Source organism: Vombatus ursinus, unplaced genomic scaffold (assembly GCF_900497805.2).
Source record: "Vombatus ursinus unplaced genomic scaffold, bare-nosed wombat genome assembly UNPS02007344.1, whole genome shotgun sequence".
NCBI classification, from domain to species: Eukaryota; Metazoa; Chordata; class Mammalia; order Diprotodontia; family Vombatidae; genus Vombatus; species Vombatus ursinus.
In genome coordinates, this window is record NW_020947122.1 from 2,687,543 (window position 1) to 2,713,136 (window position 25,594).

Genomic DNA, 25,594 nt, shown 5'->3' on the forward strand with positions numbered 1-25,594 from the left:
TTATTATTATTATTATTATTATTATTATTATTATTATTATTATTATTGTACTACAAGGCCTCTTCCTCCTACCCCTCATCGATCAGTCACCATCTTCATTATACAAGGAAGCAATTAGTTACCTTTTACCAGAAAGGAAAGGGAGGCATTTATGATTTCAGATAGCCCTGAATTTTGTTTTGTATCTATGGAAAGTCCATTAGCCCACTCTTAAATACCTGCAGCACAAACAATCCCTTCCCTACATATCACCATTCATAAGATATTCCTTTGAAGTAACAAAGCAAAATGATGTAAGTGCAGATATATCGTGTCCCACGTGTATGAACTCTTTCTTAAGCTGTCTAGTAGGACTAACTCTTTTACTATCCTGATGGCAAGAGGCAGCATGATATTTCTAGATAGAGGTCTGAGCTTAGAGTCTGGAAGACTTGAATTCAAATCTTCTTCCTAACACTTTCTGGCTTTTTGAGCAAGGGCAGAACCAACCAGTTCTCTGAAGCATAATTCAGTCAACTATAAAATAGGGATGTGATGATAATTTAGTACCTACCAACAAAGTGTTGTTATGGAACTCAAGAGAAATAATATCTGTAAAAGGGCCTTATAAACCTCAAAGGGCTATAAAAGTATCACCTATCTGTAAAGCTTGCAATATGGTATACCCCTATGGCTTAAAAAGTAGGATGGCCATTTCTGATTTTTGTCTGGACCAGATCTATATTTTCAGTACTGTAGGGAGCTTCCTATGATGAATCTGCTCTATCTGTGTAGATCAACACTGTCTCTGAAAGTTATAGCCTTCCCCAGGGCACAGAGAGGTTATTAGTCTTGTCTGAGATCACACAGCTAGTATGTGTCAGAAATAGAACTTGATGGGGCAGCAAGGTGGTGTAGTAGATAGAGCACTGGCCCTGGAGTCAGGAGGACCTGAGTTCTAATTTGACATCAGACACTTGACACTTACTAGCTGTGTGACCCTGGGCAAGTCACTTAACCCCAATTACCTCACTCCCCCAAAAAAGTAGGACTTGAACTCAGGTCTTCCTGAATCTAAGGCCACTGCTTCCCTTTTCAGTATGTGCATGAAATTGTAAGTATTTAACCCTATATATTTGTGTGTGTATATATGTGTGTGTGTGTATATATATATATAATCTATATACACACATATATACATACATACCTATATACATATATGCCCTGGAAAGTATCATTGCATGAAGTTATACGCAGCACAATGATGAAATCATCTAGAAAATGTTGTTCAGCCAAGCAAATAGACTGTATGATTTAGGCTTCTCTAAGGAAACCACAGGAGACCAACTCAAAGCAGGTACTGTATGTTTCTATAGTTTAAATTTTCTTACGTAGAAAAAGGCAGAAGGGAGCTAGTGGTGTGCCTTGGCCAGGATTAGTTCTAATGTGAGATAATAACTCTTTACCAAGACCCTATCTGGTTCCATCTTGGAATGAATCAGATACAAATCTAGACGCTGGTCCAGGTAAAAATGTGAATGATGACTGATGATGATGCTGAGTCCTCGAATGTTGTGTATGTGTCATCAGGTAAATCTCAATGTCATGAAGAAGAGAGGAGAGGGAAAACTCTAAAGATGCCAGCGCATCCACCCTGAGAGCCCAGCTGCATCCCCTTCCTCTCAGCTGCTTCCAAAGCACCTGCCATTTTTAATCCAGATAAATTGCATGTTTGTCGACCACAAGAACCTACCTGTGTCTAAAATTACCACCTGACTATGAGATTAAAGCTGCTTTCAAAGTAGAGCATATTGTTTGCAGCCTCACCTTGGGCAAAGAAGCTGTCTGAACTGGATACCTTGGAAGCAGACAAGACTGGGTTGGAAAGTCCTCATATGGTTACTGAAACTATTAGGCTTGTTAATAATAGTCAAGAAGAAATGTGGCTTAGTGGAAAGAGAGTTGGCCCCAGTCAGAAAGACCTATGCTCAAGTTACCTCTCTGACAGATACTAACTGTGCAACCTTTGGAAGTCAGGAGGCCCTGGGTTCAAGTACTGCCTCTGTGACCTGGAGCAAATCCCTTAGCCTCTCAATACCTCAGGCTACTCTCTAAGACTGTAAGTTGCCAATCAGCATTGATAGAGAGAAATTCCTCTCTTCAGACTTTACTGAACTTGATGAAAGAACAGATGAGTCCAGACTAAAAAAGCAAAATAAAATTAAAAATTGCCAGCTATTACCTAATATAGTACTGTATATCTTCTGCAAACTTTCAAATCATGCATTTGACAAAAAAAAGGAAAGCTGTTCAAATATGGCTGGGCTAGGCCCTACATCATTCCTGGGTTAGTAGTCATAGTTAGTAGCCAGGCAGATTAGCATCTCTTGGTTTGAAACCTCTTAATGTTTTGATTGCAGGAAATATCTGCAAAGCAGAGTAATTAGGTTCAGGCTTTAGGAAGTGGTTTGAACTCCCTTCTGAATGTGGTTGACCTAGGAATAGGCCAAAGTAGTCTGTTCTGATGATTTTAGTTTTTGACGTGCTGCAAAATTTAACATGTGCAAAAGGTATTTTTAAGTAACATACAGGTTGGAAAGGGAACTAAAATGGCAAACACCGACCAAGTCCCGTTTGGTTCTGCCATGATGCAGAGTGAAAATGAACCTTTTTGGCTTAACAAAATGAACCCCTTTCCCCTCGGCACCAATTCTGTATATAAATTGACTAGCCTGAAAATTCATGGCATAAATCTTTCATCCCTCCTTTAAGATAGATGTTCCTGAGTCCAGTACACATTTATGATTAAATCTCAATTCCTTAGGGATAGTTACGATGATAGACTATTCTCACAGAAGTCGGCAGACACTTCCTGGGGGCTGAGCGGGACATTGTTTTACAAGAAAAAAAGTGCCTTGTGGCCCATAACAATTATAGGACATATATATGTCCTAAAACAGTAATTATGTAAACATGTGATTTGTCGAAGCAAATTAAGTTATTAGGAGTTGTTTGGAGCTTACCATGTCTTATGTATTTAGGGAGCCCTCAGCTGCAGCTGGAAAGAGAAGGTTTTGCCGCTAAAACTTTTTCCCAGGATTCAGACAACTTAGAATCTCATTGTATCTGAGCCGTGATGAGGCAGGTGTTGATCTGTTCCACATCAGTTATAAGGAATTCAGCCCCTGTAACAGTATATATTCTAGACATGACCTAAGTGCTTCCAAATGTTTACAGAGAAGAAGAAGCCATGGTCTAGTTTGGAGAAACCTGCTTGCTCAATAACCTCACTCTTTAGCCTTTCTTTACTTGAGTAAAGGATGGAAATAAACTAACAGATGCAGAGAAAGGAAGTGGGGAGAAAGAGGCAAAGACATTTGGAGAGATTAAGATAGAGAGAGACAGGAAGAGAGAAGGAGACAGAGGACAGAGAGGCACAATAGATGAAAAGATACAGTAAGATTTACCTAAGGGTGGACCGCTTGTGTTGTACTCTTTTGTCATTAAGGACCTGGTGGGGGTAGCTTTGTTGCACAGTGGAATAATAATAGGGCCAGAGATAAAACAGCAGCTGCAGTCAGAATGTTTCCTATTCTGTGTTTTCCAGTTAGGATATCAGAGAGGTTACCTTTAAGGATTCTAAAAAAAGACTGAGCGAGACAGTACTCTACCCCATCCTACCCCCTTACCAAGAACTTTTTGCCTTCTCTCTAAATAACCTTTTCAAAGCAAGACTGCTGGGGATATTGCTTTTAGAAGGAAAAAAATGGTAATGTGGATCACCCTTATAGTTGAAATAGAAAAGATATTTCCTGTGGTTTGGTCAGTGATAGAGTGACTGAATACATAGTCAGATATTATGCTAAATTAGGGGACCGGTAACAAAGATGATCTAGACATGATTAGCATTTGTTTGGGGGCTGCACCTTGTAACTATTTTTTACAGAAATATACCTTGCTTATTTGGAATGACTTGGATAAATGTTAATAGTAGTTTGTAATCCCTGAGCACAAATCAGCCTTCTTGCAAATGAAGTGACCTAGAATTGTGCTGGGTGTCAGAAAGGAGGGATAATCCACATAGAGATAATTGAGAGTTGACTTAATGCCAGTGGAATGTGACTATTACCCCAGCCTACCTATTGTTCTTGCAAGTAAATATTGAAGAATGTGCTTGAGCCATTATCTATGAATAGTCTATAAATTTGGACAAAACAGAGTTTGTTTTTACCTAAAAGTACCACTAGCCCCTTAACATTAGTCATTAATAGTTAGTTGGAAGAAGACATAGGATGCCCAAGCAACTGTTTATAAGATGAAGGAGCATTGAAAAAGGCATGGCAGCGCTAAGGACTCCCAAAGAGGTCGAAAGGTGACTTTTTGTTGAATCATTGTCACTAAACGACAGGTTTCCCCTTGCTGTGAAGTGTCCAGATCCTTTCTTCTTTCTCCTTGCTTCCTTTAAAACCAGATGTATGGTTATTTCTAAATTTTCTGTTAAAAAATCCTTTCATCAGCTGAGACATGATAAACCGGTTCAGGGCCAGGCAACATCTTTTATGGCTAAGCTATAAACCACTGAAAAATAGAATTTATAAATTCTGGGTTTGCTCTTGCCACTTATATTGCTTCTCTCAAAGATTACAGTTCCTAAAATATTTATATGTTGTTAAAGTTGAATTGCTATTTTCTTCTAGACTAAGAAATTAATGTTTAGTAGGACAATATGCTTAATGGTCAGGATAGAATGGAAATCTAAGAAAAATATAATAGGCCAGATCTTGCCAAGTGATGGAGCTGCTGAATCCCCAGAAGTGTTAAATTCACATGAAGGGGCTTTAACTCTTTTAGGCCACTGGGAAGCTATTTAGAAAATTACTGTTCCAGTTGTGAGTTATTTTTAATTTGTCTCCTTTTATAGCCACTTTATTACTTACCCTGATGTAATTTACACTTAAGGAGTAGCTCTCTCACCAGGTAGGAAATGGCCTAATTACTTTTGAAATATCCAGATTCCATGAAAAGGACATTTCCTTGTTTGCCAAGGTTGCAGAATCAAAATAACTCATTTAGCGCCTAATTTCATAGTTAAATCTGTTAATCTGCTTCCCAGGATTTTTTTTTCTAAAGAATTAATATGAGTTTCATCCTCCTGTTCCATTAGGGTCATGGTTGGGAAGGACATTTTCCTTTGAAATGGCTAATTCTACTTTTCATCAATGTTGCTATATCACATTTGCACATAGTAAAACAGCATGTAGTAGAAGAGATTAGGAAATAGGCAAGTGCTTTGCCTCCATAACTCTAAATCAATTCAGCAAAATGATTCGCTCTTTCTTTGGAATCCATAGCAATATTCTTTTTAATCACTTAGATTCTATGCAGATTTAGGCTAAATTAAAGGCTCTTGGTGGGTACCTGGAGAACAAATCCACCTCTACCTCACCCTTTGGCCCAACCTTGATGATAAACGTCACATGGAGCATGGAAAGGGGAAAGGGTCGGGGGGGAAGGAGCATTAGATTGAGAGTTAGAAGACCTGGGTTCAAATCCCAGGTAACTTACCTATACAACCTTGGTCAAAACACTTGTCCTCTTTACCTGTAAAAATTAGGGAAGTAGACTAGATAATTTCTCTAGGTTTCTTCTAGCTCCCGATCCTGTAATCTCCAGATTTTCATCAATCCCAAGAAACCATATATCTGCAAATCTCCAGTAGTGAGATGATAAATATTTTCCCAGTCTTCTTGATGGAATTGGTGTAATCCAGGTCTAATTCAGTTTTAAATTGGAAATCTTTTTTCCAGTGTCATTGCAGCAACATAAGCATAGATATTTGAGGTATTCTACAGGTACACCGTAATGTAGGAAGTCCATATAAGATAGTGCTGCCCTCAGATCTTCTCTCTGAATCTTCACTGTTCTGTAGCACTATTCTTGGCCAGTTTCTGCATTCCATTCATTTCTTTGTATACTTAACTGTGTTGTTCCATTTGTAATAGGAGGACTCTGTCCAGGGTCGAATGATCCTTGCATGGAGAAGCCCTGTCCTGGGGACATGCAGTGTGTTGGTTATGAAGCCAATAGAAGACCATTCATCTGTCAGTGTCCACCAGGAAAACTTGGCGAATGCTCAGGTACAGAATGGTGTTGAATAAGGAATATTCTAACTTTGGTTCTTATAGCACTTAACACCTTGATTAAATCATTCCCCCCAAACTCTTAAAAGGCATTTCTTGACAGCATATGAAATGTCTTTCTGAATTGACCCAGTGTAACACATACTCTCCAAACTTATTTGAGATTCCTCCAAGCTTCTTGCTCTCATTCATTTGGGTAGCCACTCCAACCTGGAGATCATAGACTGCGTGATGGATTTAGAATCAGGAAGTCCTGTCTCAGACCCATAGGTCACTATGCAACCTTGGGCAAATCACTTCATCTCTCTAGGTCATCATTCCCTCATCTGTAAAATGAGGATTCAGTGACCTCTAAGATCTCTTTCTGCTCTAAATCTGTGAGCTTGTAATATCCTCACATCCGATGTTGTGAGGGGGGAGCTGTCAGTCAACAAGCATTTTATTTAAATGCCTTCTTTGTGCCACTGGGTTCTACCAGGAATCCAGAACCCAGAATTCAGTATTTCTACTAAATAAAAGTGAAATAACTATGTATTATTTATAATGGAATGACAAAAAAAAAATGCTGTAGGCTTTTTTGGTTTCATCTGATGTATTTTAAAAGTATGACATTATAGAAAATAGAAGATTGTTGGAGCAAAGGGCAGCCCATCTTTAGTGTAGTCCTTGCTATTCAGAGTGTTGCATAAATCTGCCATCATAAGAAGATAGTACTTTAGATGGAAAAGTCAATCATGGTCTATGGAATAAACCAAGCACACTTGGACCAGTAAGGAATGTATTCTCCTTTTGAGATGGATAGTAGCATATTTCATAAAAGCAGAAGCATCCACCGTCATGTCCTGGAAAAAAAAATCTTATTTATGTGATTTTAGCTTTAAATCTTCCCTTCTTGACCTTCATCCAGCTTTCAATTTGGCTGTTGTGGCCTTCATTCATTTCCAAGCATGACTTTTTGAATTCTAACATTGATTGTTAAAATATATTATTGGGAAAAAAAAGGGAAATATAATCATTAGTCATTACCAAAATGTCATTTTGTTATTATGAAGCATGTCTGAAATTCAAAAATATGAAAAAATTTGCAGTCAAGACTCAGACTCAGTCGGGATTTTTGACATTTCTAGCTCAGTTATTTAGAGATTACAATACAATATTCTTAGCTATCAACCCCAAGAACAAAGCTGTATACAAAGTGGGGTGACTTCCATACTCCATTAATCATCCCCAGGAACCTACCCTTTGAAGATACTGTTTACTTTTTAAAAAGAGTTAGAGTTAGAAAATGACAATTTACTCAATATATTCAGAATGTGCATGAGTAAATAGATGTATAGTATTTACAGGATATTTAGACTAGAGCCCAAATCTTTTCTCTCCAAACTTCCCTTCTGCCCATCAAGTCACATAATCCACATCTATGACATCGACCCTTAATTTTCCTTATGCTTATTATCCTATTAATAGATTGACAGAAATTTTGTTCTCTTCCTCACTCAATAATCAGTAAGCATGTGTTAAGCACCTTCTATGTGCCAGGCATAATGCTAAGCTCTGGGGATGAAAAAATAAGACAAAAGACATTCCCTGCTCTCAAAGAGCTCACAATCTAACAGAAAAAACAACAAGCAAACAAATATGTACAAACAAGCTATATACAGGATAAATAGGAAAGAACTGAAAAAAGGAAGGCATTAGAATTAAGAGGGTTTGGGAAAGTCTTCCTGTATAAAATGGAATTTCTCTATCTAGTATTTCAGTTTTGATCATTGCCAATTAAAATCTTTGTAAGGAAGAAAAAGAGACTCACACTTAAAACCAGACATTTCAGGAACTTACTTTATAAACATTTCAAATGTGTTGGAAATATTAGGTAAAGTGTCATTTTTTAATTATTTATAATCATCCTTAGTAAAGATCAGTTCGAACTGACTTTTATTTTGCAATACTTGGGAAATCCATTACTTGAAAGGAGGGGAACAATTTTATTTAGTAGTGGAATTTCATTTGATGGTACTAAAAGCGCTTCAGTCCCTTCAAAAGCCATTTGTTGCATCTTTTTGAAAGGTAGAATTTTGCTGATTCTTTATAGGAAGAGTTACAGTGGCACAGTGATAATTCGGGTTTTGAAATGTTAAATTTCCCATTGTCACAGGGGCAACCCAGATCCCTGGGATCTAATTGCTTAATAATTTTTTTCAACCCAAATTTAAGAAGTGTGGTATGTAATGGAGAAACTGTTTTTAATCTGAGGTTGGTAGTTTTTTATTTAAAAGCTTTCTCCAAAAATGGCTTCATTAGCTGCGCGTGATCTTTAATTAACTCGCTTGGCAGTTGTTGGGTAATTTTGTGTGTCCCTGCTCATTTATGAACATTAAAAGTATATGTATCTTCTCATAATGATTCTTTTAGGGCACACTTCTCTAAGCTTTGCTGGAAACAGTTACATCAAATACCGGCTTTCTGAAAATAGCAAGAAAGAGGAATTTAAGTTGGCTCTGCGTCTGCGAACACTGCAAAGCAATGGGATTATAATGTACACCAGAGCAAATCCCTGCATAATTCTGAAGGTAATTAAAGTGGGTTATCTTTTGCTGCAGTCATTTCTTTAGCTTATATGTTTCCATTTTGGCTCTTGATTCGGGGAATGCTGTAATCATTCTGTCTTTGGGATCAGAAGACCAGAAGCACAATTCAGGGCAAAAGAGGACAGCAGTCAAACTGGGAGTGGGGCCAGTCCCCCCATTTTCCTTTTGAACATCTAGCATCAAACTTGACTCTGTAAATTGTGTCATCTCCCTCTGGAGTAGGTTCAAGAGTAGTCTCCTTCAGCTATACTCACTCAACAATTCATAGCAACTCTTCCCCGGGGATAGCATTAACTGTAATCCTCCTCCACTCTACTGAGCACCTCTCCCTGCCCAATTATGAAGCCTGCTTCAGTTCTGAGCCTTCAGGCCAGAAGTATGGGGGACTTTGGTTTTCCGGTCATTGACAGAGTAGCCTGACTCCTCAGCTGTAACACCTCTGTCATTAAAAAACCAGTCTGAAAAAAAAAAGAAAAAAAAATAGTCTGGGTTCTTTCCAGGGATGCCTGAGATGTATAGAATCTATGAACAAGACACTCTACACCCCCTCCCAACCAAATCCCCCTTCTGGGCCAGTATTCAACATCCCTGCAATTAGCACTGCATATTCTACAATAGCCCAGCAAATCACAAATATACAGATTTCCCTGAAAAATGAGAGAATGAAAAAGAAAGAAAAAAATAAATTTTTTTTAAATTTTAAAAAATGAGAGAGTGGTTATATTTATCAAACCCACACATGAAAGACCAAAATGCAGATTAATTTCTTTGGAGAAATTTTAAACTCAAAATATACAAACTTACCTAATGACTTATTTGGACAGGAAATTTTAGTACTAATTCAGAAATCTTCAAAGGCTGTTCATACATCCAATCAATGTAGTAGCCAACTGTGACTTCAGAGAATGACAATACTACCTCCCTCCCACCTCTCAGAAGAGAGGTGGGGGATCATTAGAGCCGAGTGAAGCGTGCTTTTACCTCTAGCCAATCAGATATATTGTGACTTAACCCTGTTTGCCTCAGTTCCCTTATCTGTAAAATGAGCTGGAGAAGAAAATAACAAACAACTCCAGTATCTTTGCCAAGAATCCAAAAGAGGTGGTGAAGAGTTGTCACAACTGAAAAATGACTACACAACAAATCAAACACACCCAGTACGTTAGGTTTGTTTTGCTTAACCGTACAACTTTATTCTGGGCAACTGTAATAACACAGTAGATAGAGTGCCAGACCTGAACTCAGAAAGATTCATCTTCCTGAATTCAAATCTAGCCTCAGGCACTTACTAGCTGTGTGACTCTGGGCAAGTCACTTAACCCTGTTTGCCTCAGTTTCCTCATCTATAAAATGAACTGGAGAAGGAAGTGGCAGACTACTCCAGTATCTTTGCCAAGAAGCAAAGGAAGTGTCAGACATGATTGAAACAGCTCAACAACAACAACAACAGTGGGCGACTAGATGGCGTAGTAAATAGAGTACCTGCCCTGGAGGCAGGAGGACCTGAGTTCAGATCCAGCGTCAGACACTTGTTAGCTAGCTGTGTGACACTGGGCAAGCCACTTAACCCCCATTGCCTCCAAAATTAAAAAAAAAAAAACAACAAACAACAGAGATAACAACCAAGCAACTTTATTTCAAGGGAGGGTTCTATTGGCAGTGAAGGGAGTAAGTAGAAGTCATTGAGAAGCTCCTCTTCAAGCTAGAAATAAAACCTCCCTCTCTGCCATTCTATACCAGGTGTGGTCATCATCTTTCTATTAGAGATTCTGCCCTCAGGGGATGTGGCCAGCTGGGGAAAATCTACCCTTGTGGAGGGCTATTTAGGATCTTGGAACTCAGAACTGGAAAGGACTTTAGAAATCATCTAGACACCATGAACCCTACCCCAAAAACCACCAAGGAAGGACCCTGCTTTGCTTCCTGCTGACCCCTGTACACCCACATAGCCTGTGTGTGCCTATGGGATCAGAAGACCAGAAGCACAATTCAGGCGCCTAATGCTTATTATTCCCTGGAACGTCAGTCAGCATCTAGAGCCAGAAAGGACCTCAATGGCTATGTAGTACAATCCATCCAAGAACAAGGATCCCATCTACAACATCCCCACAAGAAGGCATCCAGCCTTTACTGGAAGAGCACCAGTGACCACTGCCTCCTGAGGCAGGCCATTCCACTCTTGGCTGTAGTTATTAGAAAGATTTTCCTACTGTCAGGCTTAAGTTTGGCTCTTTGGAGCTTCCAGCCATTGCTACTACTTCTGCCGGTTGAGGACGCACAGAGCCCAGCTCATCCCTCCTCCACGATAGCCTTTCAAGTCCTTGGAGAGGTATCATGCTGCCATGTCTTCTCTTCTCCCTACTGCACGTTCCCAAACCTTTCATTTGCTGACATGATCTCGATGCGCTTCCTCATCATCTTGGCTGCCATCCTTATGAGTCTCTCCAATTTATCAGTGTCACCTAAAATGTGGTACCCTGAACCCTACCAAATAGTCCAGATGGGTTTTCACCAATGCAGAGTACAGAGAAACTATCACCTCCTTTTTGCTGGATATTATGGCACTCTTATTGGAGCCCAAGTCAAAAAGGAACAATTCGACTGGTTTGGTCCCTAACATATCATACTAAGTGCTCTATCTGACAAAAATATCAGATAATGTCCACCTTTGGTGGCTATGATTATCCTTAGAGCAAGTATTTCCTAACCGTTTTTGTGTCATGGACCCCTTTGGAAATCTGGTGAAACCATTGGACCCCTCCTCAAAATAATGCTTTAAAATGCATAAAACAAAACTATGGTTTTAAAATAAATAAATAAAGTGTATAAAATAAAAATGATTTGCAAAGGAAACCAATTATATTGATATAGTTTTAAAGATATGGGTTTTTAAGTTCATGCAACCCAAATTAAAAACCTTAGCCTTAGAAGAAGCTTACAGAAAATCCCATACTCAAGCTTTTTTCTTCAATTTGGGGGGAAAATATTATCCATGTTTTTTTGGAAGGCAATGTTGAGAAGAATATTTCTATGTAGCTAGACTTTATTGACCAGAAGATTATGATCAGCTTTTTATAGTGGGAAAAGAAAAATACATACAAAATTGAGGGCTCTAGATTTTTCTATATTTTGATTTGCTTTCAAGACAGGCTCCCCTGTGAACATCAGATGTTTTCAGAATGTGTTTAAAGGTGGAGAATGAAAGTGAAATTTTCAGGAACTATTATGGGATTCTTCTACCTATTCTGTCTATAAAGCATAATGCAAAGAAACCAACCAATTTGTGCAGCTTCTGTTCTATTCTTTACCAATACCTGTCTTTGCTTCCTTGGTCCCTCTTTGCCTTCCTCTCTTGCTTCGAAGTTCAAGTAGGGGCCTGAAGCCTTTGATGAATGCAGTTTTTTTTATTAAGCGAAAGTTTACAGTATCTTACACATAGTATGTTCTCATTAAATGCTTAGCGAATGGAATTCTAATGAATAAATATCTTCCATGGCATTGAACTTGGGGTAATCAAAAGCACTCACAGACAGGATTTCTGTTTCCTCCAAAATGGGGCTTCTCTTAACCTTGACATTTCACTTTAATCTGAAAAGCAACCTCTTTTCTAAATCCTGGGATATAAATCAAACAAAAAATTATTGATGTTTGACAGATACAAAGATTCTGGCGTGAACTTCATCTTCTAAAACAAGTATGTTGCTGAAATTTATGTAAATTCCATTTTTTGTAAAAGCAGTCATATTTGAAATATACTAGAAGAGCCTGCTATTTAAAGGAGAATTTTATGAATACTTTTGTGATGCTAATTCTCACCCCCAAATTGCTTGTCTTTGTATATTTGGGGTTTTTCATATGTTGGGCTGTCTTAAATCAGAGCACATCTGTACTAAACTATTAATAGCTCTGAACATCCACTTTGGGAATTTGAATCTGTTTGCTTGGCATTTTGTGCCTCTTGCAAGACTTCATTTTATTGGGTTTTGGTGCAGTTGTGTATACCTTGTGCTTTTGTTCAGCAGCCAATGAAGTAGAAACGCATTGTTTCAATTGTGAGTTCTGGTTCCTTGTATTTTCTGAGTTAGCGTGCCATCTTTGGAAAGCACTTGGAATAACAAAGTAGGTGGAAGATGTCTCTCAGAGAATTGCATGGCGATAGAATGAAGTGAGGGTGTTCGTGAAGCTTTGGAATTAAAGCTCCATATGTCAGGCCCCAACACTTAACATGTAACTGTCAGGCTTCTGAACGTTCAGAGTATGGTATTGTTTTATATGGCAGGGATGTATCTGATGGTGCAGCCTTTGCTGCCCCTGTGGCTCAAATTCATCACGGCTGACTCCTGGATGCCTGGACCTCAGGCAGCTGGATAGCCTAGCCAGTGACACAAAAACCCCCAAGAGAACAAGTATTTATTAAGCACCTACTGGGGTAGCTAGGTAGTGGTGTAAATCGAACACACCGGCCCTGGAGTCAGGAAGACCCGAGTTCAAATCAGGCTGTGTGACCCTGGGCAAGTCACTCAACTCTGTTTGCCTCAGTTTCCTCATCTGTAAAATGAGCTGGAGAAGGAAATGGCAAACCACTCCAGTACCTTTGCCAAGAAAACCCCAAATGGGATGACAAAGAGTTGGACACAAGTGAAACAACTGAACAGCGACAAAAATAGGCAAAGCACTGTGCTAGTTACTGGAAATACTTAAAGGGCTTGCCTTCATGGACCTTCCATTCTACTGAGGGCTATAGCATATATGTGTATAAGTAAGAATCAGATAATTTAAGGAGGGAGAGAGAACTAACAACTAAGGGAGATAGGAAAGACTTCCCATAAGAGGTGGTACCTGAACTAAAACTTAAAGGAAGCTATACATTCTAAAATGCAAAAGTCAGGAGGAATTGCATTCCAGACTCATTCAAGGAGACAGTAGTGGAGTGCTAAGTATCAGGAATGGCTAAGACAAGTAGACTAGTAGACAAGATGACTATAAAAAGATATAACTCTAGAGGGAATTATGAAAAGTTAAGTAACACTGCAAGGCAACCTAAGATAAATGCAAAATTAAAAGTATAGGTAATAAAAAGCTATAAGAATTCAAAGGATGGAGACCTGAATGTGAGCTCAGAGTAGTTGGGGAGGACCTCAGTGGCAGGTAAGTGAGATTGGGTTTGGGTTTGTGAACGTGCCAAATGTATACATTTAAATAAACTTTAAAGCAGGCTTTAAAACATCAGTTCTTCACAAATTATTGAACCCACAGTGTCTATCTAAGAGACAAAGAGGACTTTAGTGCAATCCCAGCCTGAACTATCAGCACCCTCACATGAGGATTAGACCAGCTTCTGCTTGAAAGACCTTTAGAGTTGAGGAATGACTCCCTTATGGTGGCTTTCCATTGCATTTGAGGATAGCTCTGATTAAATGGCTCTGATTAAAATCTTCATCTTCTCAGTCTTCTTCCCATCATGCCTGTAAGGTTGGGGGGGAGGGGAGGATGTCTCTAATCAATCCCCACTCATATATAATCTCCCTAGCAGCATTGAACACTGTGACAAGAAAGGTTAATTCTTTCTGCCGTAAGTTTAATTTTTATTAAAATCTGCCTTTGCCTACAATGTGATTTCTTTTAGCTCCAGTCTAATGACTCTGAGACTCCAGGCCATTGGAATCCATGCTGATGCCTGGAAATCATGACTGATTTCAAGCAACTCAGAGACTCCAAATATTTTATAACACTGAGTCTATAAATAATAAATTCCACTGAACAAATTGCTTATCCCTAACTTCTGCCCACCCCCACCCAGAGTAGCGTACCAATTACAGTACCATTGATATTCAGTAATAAAGCGTTTCATTCATGCCTGAACTTCAGTTGTAACAGCTTGTCCACTGACTAATGGGACACTTTATCACTGTAAAAGGTGGGTTATTTGGGATCTGGCCTGTTTTAAAGACAGTAAAGGGAAATAATGTTTGGTTATATTTCTCCAGGATTGATCAGACATAAAAAGAGCAACCAATATTTTATTTCCTTTTGCATTACCACCTACATTTGAAACTGAAAAGGATTAACAAGTTTTGGTGAAGAGGAAGCTTGGGGACAACATTCTATTATGTTAGCCTTCTAAAAAGGTATATAATTTCCAAGGCCCCACCCAACAATTTTTAAAATCAAATGAGATGATGGTGTGAAGAGCACTTTACAAACCTTAAAGCATAGTATAAATATGAGCAACTATTAAATTCAAAGTGAATGTTATTTTCAAAAAAATAGAATAAAGTAAAATTTTAAAATTAAATTAAAATTTCAAAATAAAATAAAATTTAAAAATAAAGATGGACTGATGTGCTGTAGTTCCCTTTCCATTCAATAAATGTAGAAAAACTACATGTTACTTTGTGCTCAGTGATCTGTATCATTTTATATATATTAATACCACTTCAGTTCTCTTGAATGAGATTGTGGCTTCAGTATCAAACCAAGTGTGAGAGGAGTTTGGAATTAGTGAAATCTTAATTCTATCCAGCTTTTTGACAAAAACTCTCATAAAATGTAACAGCACCAACCAAATATTCACCCTCCTTCCTCTTCCCATCCCTCATAGATTGGTAGGCATTATATTAAAGCCATAGCACGTAACAGCAGATGGACTGTGCAAGAAGGAGGAAGTCCCCAAAGGATCATTTGATCATTTTATTACTTACATTGATATACAAATATGGACATTATCCAAGAGTCATGGCCAAGCATGTATTCTGGTGTGATTTACAATATTCATTCAGTTATTTCACTGAACCAAAAAATTAACCATCCAACACCCATTTATTACACTTAAAATTTCTCAGGAAAATAAACACTCCTACTATATGTATTTGTCTCTTTTTAATTTGGATGTTTGAGAGGTATGTATGTACATATGTATTGCTTGTGTGTGGTAGAGCTTAACATTAACATTACAATATCCTTGTAAAAAGTAAGTTATTGTAGTTATCTCTTCCATGCAGTTAAAGAATCCTGGACCCAGAGAAGCTACGTAGTTTACACAAGATTACAAAGCACTCATTAGTTACTTAAATTCCCAAAGCTGTATTAAGTTCGCAAAGATTTTCACATATATGCTTTTATGTAACATACATTTGTGCTGTGTATATACCACATGAGCAGTAACAGAACCGCGACAAAGGAGTCAAGGAGAAAGTCCCAAAAAACTAATGATCTGTGGAACATGGTAAAGCCTAGATAAAGAAATAGTCTAAGAGACTAAGTGGGACTCTAATAATCCCTGACAGGTCTATCATCAATAAAACACACTTTACTAAGACTCTCTCAGTATATTACTCTGTGTTCCATTGACATTTATGTGGCCCTTACTGTTAATGACCTGAAATGAAGGGGTTTTTGATGTGTGTTTTTTTTTCTTTTTTAAAGAAAAATAGGAAGAATGCTGAAGCTAGGACCCTGAAAAAGAAATGCTCAGTGATTCCAAATGAACTGGCCAACTTTCCGCTCATAGTTCACTCCCTCATATTCACACGGGGTGCTCCTACAGAATTGTCAACAAAGGTTGAGATGGTGGCTTTCACAGACACACAGTGCTGTAAGGCGTGCCAGAGGTTAAAGGCCAACTCTCCACTCTAATTATTATAATAATGATAATCATGATGATAACAATAATAGCTAGTATTTACATAGATTATCTCATTTGAGAGCTTCGACAAATTTAGCTAGGCTAGTCAGCAATAGATGCATGAAGTCTGTCATAGGTTCTGTGTTTGAAAGCCTTTCCAGTTTGTTAGCACCTTCCAGAGCTTACGTGGCTCTCAAAAACCCAGGGTCACCTCCTGCCACGATGAGTCCAGTCAGCAAGCATTCATTAAGCACTTAGGTGCCGGACTGTCCTAAGCACTGGGAATCCATATATGCAGAAAGAAAGACAGACCCTGTCCTCAAAGAGCTGATGTAGTAATGAGTAATCAGAGTCCCCCTTCAAGAGTATACACTTTAATTCGGGGTTTAACATTTCTCTTCAATGAAGGAATGAAAAAGCATTTATTAAGCACTGAATACATGCAATGTACTGAGGATGCAAATATAAAAGCAGGACAGTCACCTGAAGAGGAAGAATAAAACCTACTCCGTCCTGGAGTCACCATGACAATGAGAATATGTACAAAATCACATTCTTGATGAATTCACAAGATTCTCATAAAGGAAAATGTATTAGTGTAAAAACATAGATATCACAGTTTGAGAATGTAAACATAGGAACTACAAAAAAAAAAAATACCGTAAGATCCTTGATACTTCTCCACTCTTGCATAATCCATTACCCCCTTTAAACCTATAAAAATGAAAACTGTGCCACACAGACAGTGCTTAAAACAATTGGACTCAGTTTCCCCTTGTTTAATTAAGTAAAGTCCCTTTTGGCTTAAATAGCTAGACTCAGTGCTATCTGCTCTCAAGCAGCTCACCTTCTAATATTTTGGGGAACATAACACGTATAAAAGATGTCAGCTACAAGTTAGATGGAATGGCCAAGTGGTGTTTATTGTGTCGAAGCAACCCAGGTGGCGATGCATCTTTTGTGATATATCCATTTTCTGAGAACTGACAAGGCCAAGTACTCTGGTGGTAAGGATTTTCCCTTCTGAGTCTTCAATAGCCTGGTTTTTGAGCTGTTTGCAGCTGCAGCATCTGCAGAGGTCATATCTCCACAAGGGTTACTTCCCCAGGAAGTGACCATGGGAGACAGAATGGAAGCAGGACTAATGGTCTGCAAGATAAGAATATTTCCTTTATACCGGACCCCACTGTCCAGTTCTTTGTTTCATACTTCCCTTATGAGGCATTCAATGTAATAGTAAAATCATATAAAGCAAGCAGCTTATTAGGTTGACCTGTCATAGACAACAACCCAGAGGAGAGCAGGTATTACTAGGGGGCCTTCAAAGGACCAGGTAGAATCTATTTTTGAAACTGTCTAACCATGAGTAGTTATAGTGCATTGAGTGATCTTCTAAAACCAATAGCCCCAGCGGTATTTGGAGGGAAAATAAATGTCTTTCTACACATGTATAACCTTTATCAAACTGCTTGCCTTCTCAGTGAGGGGAGGTAGGGAGGGAGAGAATTGAGAACTCAAACTTTGAAAAACAAATGTTAAATTGTTTTGACATGTAACTGAAGAAAATTTTTTTAAAATAAAATACTAAAATATAAAAAAATCAGGTTCAAAGTGGGGGTAGGATATTGGAAATTAAACAATAGGCATCAGTGAAACATGGAGAAAAAGCATACTGCAAACCTTAAAGTTTATAAACATAAATGTGAGTTGTCTTCTTCAAACCACTGTACAAATAGAATCTAATAATATTAACTGTTACCTCCCTGGTGACAAAATCTGGAATGATTTGGAGCTTTTTTCTGATGGGTCCATTCATGAGTGCACTTAACTTATCGTGGTGTAGTTGTCCGACATGGCAGTGATAAAATTGAACTGAAACAAAGCCAGTCTGCATTGAGTCATTGGACTGAAAATAGCTCCAAAAGAAAAAAATATATAATAAACATCTTTGAAGAATATGACAATATATTTGTAAATAGGGATTAGTGTCTATGATATATATCAGTCTGAATTTTAGGAAGCCTTGAATTCTCACCTTGCCTTTGGAAAGAGTGCTGGCTCTGGAGTTAGAGGAACTAAGATTCCAGTCCTGCTTCTGGTATTTGTAATGTGTATGACTTTGGGCAAGTCATTTAATTTCTCTGGGTCTCAGTTTCCTAATCTGAAAAATGAAGAAATTGGACTAGGTAGATTACCTCTGTGACCCTGACATCATCTCTGAGCCTCAATTTCCTCATCTGTAAATAACTAATACTAATAATAATACCTACCATTTATATAGCACTTTCTTTGTCCAGGAACTCTGCTAAGCTCTTTACAGTTATCTTATTTGAGCCTCACAACAACCCTGGGAGGTGGGTGCTGTTATTACGCCCATTTTATAGAGGAGGGAACTGAGGCAAACTGAGGTTAAACAACTTTTCCAAGGTCAGGTGACTTGTAAATGTTGGATGCCGGATTTGAATTCAGGTCTTTCAGGCTCCAGGTCGAGCGCTCTATCCACTTTGCCACTTACTGAAAGGGTTGGATTGTAGACAGCTGAGATCCCTTCTAGGTCTATGAACTTTAGTATTTCATATTTTTCCCCTTATAGAGATACTCATTCCCTGTTTACCAGAGGAATTCGTAGAAATCAATCCATGGCTGATACTTTTAGCACCTGAGATGGATTGCATTGAAATAGATTAAATAGAACATCCAGTCATTGTTCTAGAGCTGAAAGTTCAGAACCTCAGAGGCCATCTGAGTCCAGCCCCCTCATTTTACAGAGGCCCAGGAAAACTGAATGACTTGCCCAATTACACAGGTATTATTATGACACAGGTAATAAGTGCCACCAGTGAAATGTAAACCCAAGAACCAGTCATCCTTCCGTTGGATTGGTTCGGTCCTAGATTACTAGAGGGAATAAACTCTCATTGTACCTAAAGGAAGCATTGCTTTGAGTTTTAGGAAAGCACTATCCTAAGGACTGTAAATACCATTAAATTTAATTGCGTTTCTACAACTGTGGCCGAAACTAATTGCTAACTGGGAGGAGGTGGGCTGTGAGGGGAGGGAGGAGGACAGTGAAAGGGCAAGCCTGCATTGGCATGGCAAAAAGAAGGGAATTTCTGAAAGAAAAGAAAAGAAAAAGCATCTAGTTACACTGGTTTTGTCGGTTTTGTTTTTTTAATTATTATTATCATGTCTGAAGCCGTCCTCTTATGAGGAGCCCGGGCACAGCAGGGAAATGCAAGTGCACAAGTGTACTTTGAGATGAACATTAATAATTTCCCCTTTTTTCTCCTTCTCCTAGATTGTAGACAGCAAACTGTGGTTCCAGTTGGACTGTGGCACGGGGCCTGGCATCTTGGGCATCTCTGGCCGGGCCGTGAATGATGGGAATTGGCACTCAGTCTTCTTAGAGCTCAATCAGAATTTCACAAGCTTGTCGCTGGACGATAGCTATGTGGAACGCCGCAAAGCGCCCCTTTACTTCCAGACCCCGGGCCCGGAGAGCGCCATCTACTTTGGAGCCCTGGTGCAGGTGGACAACATCCGAAGCCTGACGGACAAGAGGGTCACACAGGTCCTGAGCGGCTACCAGGGCTGCCTGGATTCCGTGGTCCTGAATAACAATGAGCTGCCCCTGCAGAACAAACGCAGCAGCTTCGCAGAGGTGGTGGGCCTCACTGAGCTCAAGCTGGGATGTGTCCTGTACCCGGACGCCTGTGAACGGAACCCCTGCCAGAACGGAGGGAGCTGTGCCAGCCTGCCCTCTGGAGGTAAGTGCTCTGCCTGCAGCCCAGCTCCCCAGCCCCTTTTGCCATCCACTCAGTGGCAGCTGAGACATGCACCCATTTCACGTTGGGACCCTGTTAGAAATGCGCCTCTTTGGATAGCGCCAGTCATCTGGAGCTTGCTGGCTTCTTCGGTGAGTGGCGAAGTGCCATGTGTTCATAACCATCGCTAACGTTCAGCAAAGGGAGGAATATACAAACCCCAGATCTGCGCAGGGCTCCTGAATCCTGTTTATATAGGAACCAAGGGCTTTGCAATTAGGGGAGGACTGAGCTCAGCCTCTCCTAGATCTATTTGTAGCATTAAAGGTAAGAAGCAAAGGTGGGAAAAGCTAAGCAGTGACCATCTTCCTTGGGTACGCTCCCAGCCCATTTATGTAGTTAGTGACTTTATAGGATCATAGATTTAGAACTAGAAGGAACTTTAGAGGCCACCTAGAAATCGAAGCCTGCAATCACGTAACGGCAGACCCAGATCTGAACGTTGCTTTTTTGTATTTTACTGCTGCGGTCCACGTCAACACTGAAGGAATTGCTTTAGTAAGGAAGGCCATAGATAATGATCCTACCCATGCATGGGAGCACAGAAATCATGAACCAGGTTTAAAGCATGTCCTAGTGAACAGAGGGGTGGATTTGCCATTAGAAGACCTGAGTTCAAATCCCAACTCTGCCACTTACCATCTGAGTGACCCAGGACAAATCACTTATCTTCTTTGGCCTTTGCTGTCCTCAGTTTTAATAAAATAGGAGGGTTGACTAGTCGGCCTCTAAGGTCCCTTCCAGTTCTAACTACATTCTTTGAGGTGAAATATTAATGAAACCTGAGCACAGGAGGGAAGAGGGAGAAGTGAATATAGCTATCCTGAATATCAAAAATAAGAGGGAAAATAGGCTTAGTACTGATGTTACTTTTGTCAGGTGAAATGTATGGATTGAGATAACAGTAATGATAAATGAGTAATGTAGGAGAAAGCCAGGCCTGAGGAAAGAATGTCTTACATGAAGTCTGAGAACAAATATAACAGTCTCAATAAGCATCTGATTTCCCCATTCCCCCCCACCTTGTCTCTCTCTCTCTCTCTCTCTCTCTCTCTCTCTCTCTCTCTCTCTCTCTTTCTCTCTTTCTGTGTCTTTCTCTCTCTCTCCCTCTGTCTCCCTCTGTCTCTCTCCTTCTCTCTCTCTCTCTCTCTCTCTCTCTCTCTCTCTCTCTCTCTCTCTCCCTCTCTCTCTCTCTCTCCATCTCTCTCTCTCTCTCTCTCTCTCTCTCTCTCTCTCTCTCTCTCTCTCCCTCTCCCTCTCTCTCCCTTTTTTTTCTCTCTGTCTCTCTGTCTGTCTCACAATTGCAAAAGACACCAGCAAGAGGAGGGAGGGAAATAATTTGGGATGGAGGATTAGCAGCAAAACATTTGTAGTTGCTTTTTGTTTTTGAGAAAGACACTGAGATTATTGAAGTCCCAGAGAATAAAGATGAAACAACTGCTTGACTTTGCTCGGATGAGGGATCTGAGTTAACTGTAAACTAAGTCAAGCATCCGTCCTTCTCCAAGGCAGCTGGGCATGGGAGCAGCTCTGCCATTGATTTTCCTCCAGCCTGTTTGCAGGATCACTCCACAGCTATGTGATTAGTAAATTTAAACCTTTCTCACAAATCGCTTGTAGCCTCCACAGTGTGTATTACAATCAAATACTCAGGAAGCCCAACTCCCAATTTAGAGTCCATCTTATTATTAGACTGGTATAAAGTGTCTATGAGATGATGCACTGCAGAAATACAGACAACCAAAGTTATTTAGACTTGCATATGTTACTGCCACAATGAGGGCCAAATACCCTAGGGGGATATTTCTGCTGTCTCAGTTTAAGAAATCTATTTGCCATTTTTACTGTCTCAGCAGTATATGTAAATAAAGGGTTGTTATAGTGCCATAATTCCCAAATGATGGGCACTAACTATACTTCAGTAGTTCTATAAACCAGCCCATTATGACAAGTCATGGCCAGTTTTTCACCAGGCAAAACAATTCTGCTAGTGTGAGCCATCTACGATATATAAAAGGAGCATATAATTAAATCGGGTTGAAATAGAACTCCACTCCATGTCAAATGCTAGTTACACAACCACAAATTGTAATATACTTTTAACGATGGCAGGACATTGTGTTTGCTGGCATTACTACCAGAACCCACAGTGGGTTTCCTTTAAAAAAAATAATAATAATGAGAAAGCTAAAAAGCTAAAACTCTACTCTTCCCCTTATATTTTTTATTATTTGCTTGCAATATTGTTACTAAGCTTTTTCTCTGGATGATAAGTCATCAGTAAAGGCCATTTCAGCATAGGTTGCTGATTATAATCGATCACAAATATGCAGTTTACTGATGTTTTAATTATTTCTTTGATAGCATGTCAGATTAAAGCATTGTGGAGCTGGAAGGAACCCTGGAGGTCATTTGAGGCTAACCTCTTCATTTTGCCGACGAGGAACCTGGATCAGGATCCTCAGTACTGAAAATTGTATTGGATTTGGGGTCAGAAGAGCTGGGTTCAAATCCTGGGGCTCTTCCACTTACTATCTTTGTGACTTTGGTCTAATCATAGAGCAGTGCCTTTGGAATCTAAGGAGCCAGGTTCACATTTAACCTCAGATATCTTCAACCTGTAACTTCTCCAAACCTCCATTTCTTCATCTGTGGAGTGAGGGGACTTGAACGAGTTCTGCATCTTCTCTGGGCCTCAGTTTCCTCATCTGTAAAATGAGGGGGGTTGACTGGAGGGCTTCTACAATTCCTTCCATCTCTAAAGCTATGATCCTAAATAACTTGTTCTTACTTCTGGTGCCAACAGATTTACACTCCACCATATTGCCCCTTAGTAGAAAGCATAATAAAAATAGACAGCATTTATAGAAGTCATCCTAGTTATGTCTGACTCTCTCTGACCCCATTTGGGGTTTTTTTGGCAGGGATACTGTAGTGGTTTGCATTTTGCAGCTCATTTTACAGCAACCAGGGTTAAGTGACTTGCCTAGGGTCACACAGCTAGTAAGTGTCTGAAGTAGGATTTGAACTCAGGTCTTTCTGACTCCAGGCCTGGTGCTCTATCCACTGATATGTGTGTTTGTGTGCATCTGCCCATTACTACAATGATAGTGTTACCTCTGTTTAACAGATGAAAAAAGTGAGGCACAGAGAGATTGGGTGGTTCTCCGTGAACCACATAGCTAGTCAGCTTTTAAGGCAGAATTTGAATTCAGATCTTCCTAACTCCAAGTCCAACACTGTTTACATAGCTCAGCTACCTTTAAGTTCCTACTTTTCACCATTTCCTAAAGTAAATTGCTTTCATCTTCCCTGCTATGCCAATCCCCAGGACCCCTAATCTTGCCTCTGGACCACTTTACTCAAGCTCCTACTCCACCCAGTCTCCCCATACCTCATGCAAGGGAGCTCATCGTAACAACATCAGAAGGCAGACTTCTCTTTGGAGGAACAGATGAAACTTTATTAGGGTCTTATCTTCCCTCTGCACAGGAAAACTGACTTTCTCCTAAGGGTAGAGCTTTAGCTAGGTGCTACAGTGAATAGAACTGGACCTGGGCTCAGGAAGATGTGAGTTCAAATCCACACTCTGACATTGGGCAAGTCACTTCACCTCTGCTTGCCTCGATTTCCTCATCTGTAAAATGGGGATAATCACAGCACCTACCTCCCAGAGCTGTTGTAAGGCTCAAATAAGATAATAATTATAGAGCACAATGTCCAGAACATAGTAAGCGCTATGTAAACGTTAGCGGTTATTGTTATCACTCCCACTCTCTGTGCTCTCAGTCTAAGGCAAGAATCACCCCCTTGCGGCTTTATCCCATGTGGCCTTTATTTCCCATCTTTTTGTGTGGGCTAATTCCCAAGCACAGCTTGGGGTTCTGACAAACCTCCAGGACTGCTCCGGATTGAAGAAGCAGCCTGGGTTTGAATCACAGCCCTGCTGCCTTATTGTTATGTCCTGTTAGGCAAGCAGCAGTATCTCTCTAAGCCAGGTCATCTGAACTGGTTTTAAGTCATGGACCCCTGTGCTCCTCTGGTGAATCCTACAGACCCTTTCTCAGAATTACGTTCGTAAATGCACAATGTAAACTGTATACAATTGTGGAGGAAACACATTCTATTGAAATGCAGCTATCAAAATGCTTTTTTAACATCACAGACCCCAGGCTGAGAACCCTTGATCCAGGCAGGCCTTGTTCCTCTGGTAGGTAGGACCAGATGGCTGCTGAGGTGTCTTTCACCTCTAGATTGATGATCCTTAGATGACCGCTACTGTCCCTTTCAGCTATAAATCCCATTATCACACAGAGCCCAATTCAACAGAAGTGAAGGGATGATAGAGACTTTCTTTCCAGCACAGTCAGCATCATTTTTAATTGTTTACTATTTACCAGACACTCGCCCAAGGCTACAAATAAGGTCAGAAACAGTCCCTGCCCTCGAGGAGCTCCCATTCTAATGGAACAGACCAGGTGTAATAACTAGGGCCATATAAGCTGAAAATCAGGAAGCCAGGAAGACTAAGAGGGAGAAGTGAGCCCGCCAAGCCTTGGTGGCATGTCATCTATTTATACAGAACTGGGAGTGGAGTCTTGTGTGTAAAGAGCTGCCTGCAGGCCACTGTGGCTGGATCGGAGGGTGTGTGGAAGGGGAGAGTAAAGGGTGAGGAGACCAGAAAGGTAGGAAGGGGGTAAATGCCAGACACAGAACCCAAGGAGAGAGTTTCCATTCTAGTTCGTAGCATGCCTCCAGTCTCCCTCGATGCTTGAAGAGAGAAGATAAAGGGACCATATTTGAGCTTTTATCATTTCTTTTACAGTGGAGACTTTCTGCTAAGCATTCATACCCTGTCAGCAAACACACTAAAATAGGCCCAAGAACATTTCCCAGTGTTATACGCTGAAAAAGGAGCCAGCAACTCATTCCTTAATTCAGACCCACAGGTACATGGCTACGTAATTGCACGGTGACTTAAGATAAAACAGAATTCTTATTCGATACTAGCTAGAGGTAAAAAAGAAAGAGGTGAAAGAACAATGGGAAAGACCTCCTTCTAAGAAAGAAAGAGAAAAATCCTCTAGTAATTTCCTGAAGGGGCTCCAAGGAGCTGATTGGAAGAGAAGAATCCTTGCCCTACTAAATCAAAAGTGGGAGCCTCTGTATTGATTTAAATATGATTTAAACATGGAGTCTCAGCAGGAAGAAATAAGGTGAGAGACCTAGAAATGTGACAATATTCATGAGAATTCTCTGTTCTCAGTTTTAATAATTTGACTATCCAGACATTCTTTCTGATCCTACATTGTTTATTCTTCCAGAATCCAGAGTATCTAAATGGTTGATATATTTCACCAATCTTTCAATCCGCAGCCTTTGTGCATCTAAAGAATGTTAGAAAACTAGCCTTATCCTGCCCTGTTATTAGAACACACT

The 25,594-nt window shown here is 39.8% G+C and overlaps 1 protein-coding gene across 2 annotated transcripts in view; it reads left to right on the plus strand.

The window, feature by feature from the left end:
- FAT3 (FAT atypical cadherin 3) overlaps positions 1 to 25,594 on the plus strand; it is a 544,819-nt gene that overhangs the window by 497,700 nt on the left and 21,525 nt on the right. For both annotated transcript variants that reach the window (XM_027849349.1, XM_027849350.1), the window contains exons 19-21: positions 5,982 to 6,116; positions 8,532 to 8,689; positions 19,630 to 20,098. In XM_027849349.1, coding sequence (XP_027705150.1) covers positions 5,982 to 6,116; positions 8,532 to 8,689; positions 19,630 to 20,098 — 762 coding nt within the window. The remainder of the gene's footprint in view (positions 1 to 5,981; positions 6,117 to 8,531; positions 8,690 to 19,629; positions 20,099 to 25,594) is intronic.